General features: G+C 44.3%; 1 protein-coding gene across 1 annotated transcript in view; it reads right to left on the bottom strand.

Annotated features, from left to right (window-relative positions):
* LOC116702787 (sphingosine kinase 1) overlaps positions 1-7985 on the bottom strand; it is an 11679-nt gene continuing 3694 nt past the window's right edge. Inside the window, exons 2-5 of the mRNA XM_032537227.1 lie at positions 5567-5716; positions 3603-3697; positions 1818-1933; positions 1-1241 (exon numbers count right to left, since the gene is read on the bottom strand). Coding sequence (XP_032393118.1) covers positions 332-1241; positions 1818-1933; positions 3603-3697; positions 5567-5716 — 1271 coding nt within the window. The 3' untranslated portion in view covers positions 1-331. The remainder of the gene's footprint in view (positions 1242-1817; positions 1934-3602; positions 3698-5566; positions 5717-7985) is intronic.

Genomic DNA, 7985 nt, shown 5'->3' on the forward strand with positions numbered 1-7985 from the left:
ACACACACACACACACACACACACACACACACACACACACACATAAACACACACAATCTCTATCTGTTTCTTTAAGCTGGGACCAGCCAGCAGCAAGAACAACCATCAATTGCTTTGACCCTGAATCAAACATTGAGGAAAAGATAGTACAGGGTGGAAGTCCATGAACATAAGACACATTGTTTTGGTAGAAAAATAGAGACATTTTTCAGAGGCTGATAATATGTCTTTGGCACTTCTGAAAACACAGCATACAGAAAGAAATTGACACTGAATAAAAAAGGCCAAACTAGAAAACTCTACAGCCAGAAAAGATTAAGATAATCCCAGTTCATCCACAAATGAGTCTGGCCAGTCTTGGGTGGATTTGAGCCTGAACAGGCCCGTACTCCACCATCTCCCCATCCACAGTGATCATACCTTGTGGAGAGATGGGCTCTAGCCGCAAGGCCTTCACCTTCTTGTACACCAGATGGGGGCAGCCGCATTCCAAGTGGCCGCCCTTCTCCATGGCGAGAAAAAGGCGCAAGAGGGCTGGACGGGAGATACCTGCTGTCACATAGAACAGATGAATCACCCCGTCGTCTGCCATCGCACTAGGGACTGTCCACAGGTCCTCAGCCAGGTGGGACTGGTAAATAGCCAGCACCAAGACAAAGCCCTCCTCTTTGACCACTGTCCAGCTCTCTGGGACAGGCTGGTCCAGGCCAGGAAGCCAAGAGTCCTCCAGTGCTCTGGTCTTGACATTACTCTGGGTCTCAGGTCTATTGGTTGTGATTGCGTTGTTGGAGGAGTTGGTGATGGTGTTGTGGTTGGAATTTGTGCTGTTGTGATTGTGGCGAGAGTTCTGGTTTGGAGAGATGTTGGGGATAAGCCGACAGGGAAGGGAGGAGCAGAGCGAGGGGTGCTGAGGTGTGGAGGGTGGGTGGTTAGCTGTGATGCTCCCTTTGGGAGGTTTTGGTGCCTCCATGACAGGCAGATATGCTAACCTGCCCTGGTAGACTCGGAGGGAAGCCAGACGCACCAGGGCGCCCATCAGGAAGCGGATTGCTCCGACATGGCGGTACTTCTCGCTCTCGATGTCGACGTCAGCCACGAAGCCCCAGGCCAGGGAGAGGAAGGAGAAGAGGCGCTGCCGAGAGGCCAGGTGTATCGACACCAGGTCCATGGAGCCAACCAGACCTTTGCACAGCATGAAGCCACAGCTCAATAAAAGCTCCTCGTTCCACGCCGGGGGGGACCTGAGAGATAGTTACACACATGAAGACATCGCAGGACACAACATCTATTGAGAGTGTTATTAATCAGTATTGCTGTGAGAAAACAACAACTGAGGATGGAGGGGGACACTCGGAAATATGACCACAGTAATCTATTGTCCTGGCTACGGGCCGTCTACACCTGCAGCTTGTAGGGGTGCACAAGTAAGTTTTTCAAGTACTTTTACAAGTATATTCCTGTTTTTTTCTTTGATGCCCACAGCCAACCAGCAGATGGAGATGACACCCTGGACATGTGTTGGGTTGACTGGTTAGACAGCTGCACTCTGGATTATAGAGTAATCACTCATAAAGGTTTCTGAAGCCATTACATCATTCCTTTGAGAGTTATCAGCAGCCCGAAGTGACCTCGGCTGAACAGAAAAGCAGTTCCACTCTGCTCCACTGTCTCTCCTGCCTCTTGAGGAATGATGTGCCCAGTCAGCCTTTAGCATAATTACACTGAAAGGAGATAAATTGTTTTGGGCAGAGGAAAGTTCTTCTGCTTCTGTACTGTTGGTCCATGCATTTAAATGACTCATTAATGGACCGACTCACTGTGAGTAGTGGTGGACAGAGGCGGCCAGGGCATTGCCTGAGCCCCCTGGTAGAATACCCAGAGGGGTCTGGATGGCCTCTTGCCAGTCCTCTCGCTCCATCAGACCATTTATCACCTGAATGTACAAGAAAAAATATAAAAACAGAGTCAGATCATGGTCCTAAATGGAAGGTAGTGCATATGTGGGATTAAAAGTTTCAATAAAATGTGTTCTGATAACTACAGCTGTTGTGTGTCAAGTACAGAGATGGGTAGAGTAGCTAAAAAATGTACTCAAGAGTACTGTTACTTCCTAATAATATAACTCAAGTAAAAGTAAAAAGTAGTCACCAAATAATTACTTGAGTAAGAGTAAAAAGGTGCTTGGAGCAAAAACTACTCAAGTACCCAGAAACTATTGGGTAACGTCTGATTTATTTTTTAACACAAGCATTCAATCAGACATAATGTAACTGCTGTTTTGCACTTTTACTAAGGTAAACATGCTCCCAATATGAGGTCAGGGATGTTTCTCCTCGTCTGTGTCTGCATTGCCGACGCTTAAATCTGGAAATGTTGTTTTGCTACGACTGTAGAGCTAACCCCTGAGATTGAATATGGTTACGTGACGAGACTGCACAACTACGTTTGATTTGGTGAAACACAGTCACGAGGTAGAGGCTTTAGTGGAAGTTTAGTGGAAGCCCTCATTAAAATGAGGTACGTGGGGGGATAAAAACAATGGCGCGTAGAATACCAAAGAAGTAAAAAGAAAAGTTAATTGTAGCCTAATGTAGCAGAGTAAGAGTAAAGTTTCTTCTTCACAAATCTACTCAAGTAAAAGTAAAAAATTATAATGATTTAAAACCACTCCTAGAAGTCTAATTTTTTCAAGTAATTGTAACTGAGTAAATGTAACTCGTTACTACCCACCTCTGGACAAGTATTGTACTACCAGGGAACGCAAAGCATTTTAAATAACTACAACAGAGAAGCATCTACAGAACAAAAAACAAGACTATTAATCAATCACTGCAGAGACTGTAGATGTTAGAATCACAGGCACTATTTTGTTTTTTAAATGTGAGTACTAATTAAAGTTTCCCAAGCATATTCTGAAAAGTGTTAAAATTAGAAACGGGGTGAGAGAGTTTATATTTCCATCTGTGAAATGCTTGAATACAAACTAGTCAAACAAAGACAGAAAGTGAAACACGATACATATTTACCTATTTCCTTGTAAAGGTGCACTATGAGTTCCTGCATCGTCACTTCTGTTGACGTTCCAAGTAAATTTCAAAGAAAACAGAGCAAGCTCGCCTCTCCCCCCATGTTTCCATAACTGTCATGACTTAACTGACTTCCTGTCACTAACCCCCACTCCCTCTGTCAACCATGTTGTCGGTTATTGGATGGAGTGTTTTGGTGCCTATTCTGTGCCTCTAGTGTTTGTTTGACGTTTACGACCCCCGTGTTGTCTCCCAAGACCGGGCTTGTTCACAGTGTATTCAGGCAGCAGGCAGCTAGTGGATCAAGGAGATATGCCTACGATTTGAGAAAAAAATGAAATCACGCTGAAACCATGCATAGTGCACCTTTTCTGTATGTATTGGCTGTATCAAAAAAGCATCAAATACATTATTAAAATCATAAAAATATAGGTTAAATGACAATTATCGGGGGAATACGTACGGCAATGTGCATAGTATTTCAATCCATATTTGTGTTTGATTTGTTTTTACCCAGGCACTTTGAATCATATGTGATAATTATCATATCAATAGGCTTGGCTAAAGTCAAAGCACCTCAAACAGCAGCCCATCTCCAGACATGATAGCCAGGGCGTCCCACTGCGAAAGATCCGCCTTCCTCACAAGCTCCCGTGCATGGTTCTGGTGCTCTGAAGGAAAGAAAAGAGAAAGAATGAAAAAGAAAAGAGACAAAACAGGACAAAGTGGCAAAATAAAAACAAGGGCAAGGGCAGAGAAAGAGACAAGCTGCCTTCATCGCCAGCCTCTGGGGTAGGATCAGGGAGATTAGGCAGAAAAGAGATTCAATTTCCCCTTATCAGGCCAAACATATCACATTAGGCCATCCAGTGGCCACTCAACAGCTCCAAGGCAGCTTAACCGCCCTGCAAACATCTGTGACTGGCAAATATCTGCATGTGTGTGTTTGAATTCACTGGATGCATGTGTTCAGTATGTGTGTGTGTGTGTGTGTGCATGTGAGTGTTGGTTAATGCGCTGGCAGAGGAATGAGCTATTTGTTCAGCCCAGTTTTATTGGCAGCATCCTTGAGTGGGTCCCTCTGCAGGGGCTCTCTGTGGGCTCATCTTGCCAGCATTAAAGTCTAACAGTCCTACCAGCCGAGACTCCCCAGAGTAGTGTGTGTGTGTGTGTGTGTGTGTGTGTGTGTGTGTGTGTGTGTGTGTGTGGATGGGGGAGAGAGACAGCTTTGAGAGAGAGAGAGAGAGGAAGGCAGACAACAAAAAAGTTAGCAAACATTGATGCACTGCCATGATGAAGGAAATATTTTCCTGCTGAAACTCAAGTATTGATTGAGGACAGAACTGAAATATAAACCACTGCCCTCTCTTTTCCTCTCACTTTGCTCAACCTCTACCTGCCCCCCCCCCCCCCCCCCTCCTGGGCCTCTCTCTCCCCACGATGCTCCCCATGTTGCTGTTGTTTGTTTGCCGTGTGCTGGGGATGCTGGAGGCGGTGATGCAGTACTGTGCTGACAGACAGAGGCAGTTAGGGAGTAACTGTGCCGCACAGCTGACTCAGCATTTTAAACCTGCCGGGGTTTGGGTTGATGCTTTGCTTCCCAATCACTTGGGACATCATTCAAGGGGTCACCAGCCAAACACATTGACCTAAATTGGATGATGTGGTTTTCATCTAACCCAACTGTCATGCCCACTGTTGATTCTTCTTTGAGCTGCACAGATTATGGCTAATAATTACACTCTGCTCATGCAACATATAAATACACACTTGCAATCTTGGGTAAATTCCAGTTGTTTCACTTTAAATGCAGCATTCTAGTGTCACACTTTGTCGCCTTCTTCTGAGATAAACTAGGGTAAAGATGAAGCTTGGTACACTGAAAGCTTCATACAGTATGTAAAAGGTACATGCTGACACAAGAGGCACCTCCATTGGAATGTGTCCTTCCTCAGGCAAAGGCTGTGTGATACATTTATCAAGGGGCTGTGTGCTGGGTAAACGGGTTGTGCCAGTTAATCCACTACCACACTATTTTGGCATTAAAGCCTTCCCCTGTTTCCCAGAAGCTCCATAGTATTCAAAGATAGGTCACTTGAAGTGCAGAGCCTCTGATGACAATAACCAGGACATGGCACTCTTAAAGGTCACAGAAAGACACCAGCAACTCATGCAGAATGTGGAGCAGCTGGGGCGACTGAAACAGGAATTGAAAGTGCATCAGTGCTTGGGTGCCTGCAGATGTGGCCTGTGATTTTGTGACTGCACAAATAATGCACCATAGCTGCAGAGGGTGGAATTGCTGTTAAAAAATACAAGTTTGTTAGGCGTGTGTGAGCTCTTAACATCGTTGTCACATTCTGGGGTTGAAGGTTTAATCCAGTTCATCCCTATTTAATATCTAGGTGACCTTGGAGAAGCCAGCTAAATGCATGAACAATAAAGGTCTGCATGTGTACAGTATAAACGCATGCAGACTGGAACTACCAGAGTAATCCCGGAGGTGGAACGTCATGGATATAGACCAGAGCGCTACTGACCTGTGATGACGAGTGTGTAGGGAACAGCGGCCTCAGTGAGCATGCCCTGTACGTGGCCGGTAAAGAGCTGGAGAGCCTGGGCGCGGCCGCTGTGAGGGTTCACCAGAATCATGACTCTGCAGGGCCTACGCACCTCCGCGTAAACCACACCTGAGACATACAGAGAGAGGTGGATGTGAGCAAAGGCAAGGATAGACGTGAAGCAAGAGGACAAGAGGTCTTCTTACATATGATCAAATATATAAAATAATGTATAAGGACAGGCTCGTCCCTGAGGATAAAAAAATAGCATGAAAAGGTAAAGTCAGAGGCTGCAACAGCATCCAAATAGACGCTCCCAAATGTTAATGTGATGTGCTACTTTTCTTTTAAGAGGGAGGGTTTACAGGTGCTTCTCAGTTTTAATTGCACTGATTATTTATAGCAATTCTGTGACATTTTATCAATCCTCCTGCTGTTTATGTCAAAAGATGCAAATATATGAAGAGAGAAAACAGGGGTGGGGGGGATTCACTTCTCTACGTGTCTGTTCAAGGAATACTTCAACATTTCGAGAAATATTTGTGAGTTGGTTTAGAACAGCAATACCACTTTCATGTCTGTAGCCTGCAGCCGGTTAGCTCAGCTTAAAAAACTAAAAACTACAAGCACCTTTAAAGTTCAGTTATTAACACGTTATCTCATTTGTTTAATTCAGGAGCAGTTGACATTCAAACAAAATAGTTACGAATCCAGGAAGTGACACATAACCTTCTCCTTAAGGTCTCCTTAATGTCATATTACTGTAAAAAGATGTTGAGCTGGGGAACGTAGGACCCTTGGAACATAGAGACGCTCCCCAGATAGTGGGATATAAAGGTGGCTGTAGCTCAAGTAGTAGTAGTAGTAAAATAGTTGTAATGAAATGTATTGAGGATCAAATTATTTCATTGCATTCCATGAATGGTGCTGAGCTTTTGCCCTAATGACTTGTAATGAGGCATTGTTCCACCTCCCATCAGGTTTAAATTGATGTACTGGCTGCAACTAAAAGGTTTGCAACTTTTTTAAGTGAATTCAGAGAGAAGCTTAATCTGAAGGCAGATTCTTTAGCCACTGCCCTTGCCCTGTAAAGCACAAACAGACACCAGAGACCATAGCAGATGAATCAGAGAGGACAAATTCCATTCTGGGGAATGGAGGACAGAAACTTAAGTATGTATATATTAATTATTAATAATAAATAATTATGTATTCCACCATAGTTAATTGGCTGCAGGAGTAGCTGACTTTGGTATCACCTGTCTGGCAGACAAAATGACCAGAAGTACAACATGGGATGGGGGATTAAACTCCACCATCTATTGCGTATCATGTAAATGAATCAAGAGAGATACAGTAAGATGCCAGATGCCTTGTTGTGACACACTGTGTCAACATCTGTCTAACTTGTCTGAGCTGTCTGAGCCTTATTATATAACTAGTGTAAGGGCCCTGACACACTGACCCGACAGCTGACCTTTGGCAGAAAAAGCAGTCCTCTCTGAGTTGGCCGAAAAGAATCCAATCTCATATTTTACTCTACATAGTTCACTGAAACGTGTTTCTGAAAACATTTTCAGCGAGAAATAAGCCATGCAGTTGCTGAATCTCTCTTCATTTCAGATGGACAAAGGTCAGTTTAAAATATTTTTGTCTGATTTTGAGAGACTCTAGTTACGCTAATCCCGCTATTCATTTCTGGGTCAGCACTCTACCAATCAGATTGGTCATTTGAATCCGACTGCCGGCAATTTCAGCCTTCTGAATGAGCATGTCAGGTCGGCCAAAATTAGGGCCACCGGCCCCTCCGATGGATGTGTGCACGGAACATACCAAACCTAGCCAGACTGTCCAACGGCTGATTATTGGGTTAGTGTGTCAGGGCCCTTAACCTGTGCTGATGCAGTCGTTGCACCCTCTACCTCATTTGGTCCATGATGATAGGACTCTGCGGAGGTACAGAAATATCTCAAAGAAAGAGGTGTTATCCCACCAGGAAGACTGAGGACAGAGTGTGAAAACACACAGGCACATGCCAAACTCTGCCTCCATTCACCCACACAGGGTTACCATTGTTGTTCTTTTTAGTTTTATCAGAGTACAATGAGGCTTTCAGACACAAAAGGTCCTTTCTAAACTTCCAGAATATAGCTGAAACTGACGGTAAAAGAGCTTGTGTATCAAGTTATGCACTCAAGTGTGCTTAATACACTAAACCTACACACACCCTTGAAAAGGCCAAACGTAAACGAATACAGATCAGCATCTTTACCTGGAAATGTGGACAATGGTATTCAGGTGACTAGAGCACAGATGGCAGTGGAGAAGGGTTTTAATGTCTGAATCACTGCACATATCATGTGTGTGTGTGTGTGTGTGTGTGTGTGTGTGTGTGTGT

Source organism: Etheostoma spectabile, chromosome 15 (genome assembly GCF_008692095.1).
Source record: "Etheostoma spectabile isolate EspeVRDwgs_2016 chromosome 15, UIUC_Espe_1.0, whole genome shotgun sequence".
NCBI lineage: Eukaryota > Metazoa > Chordata > Actinopteri > Perciformes > Percidae > Etheostoma > Etheostoma spectabile.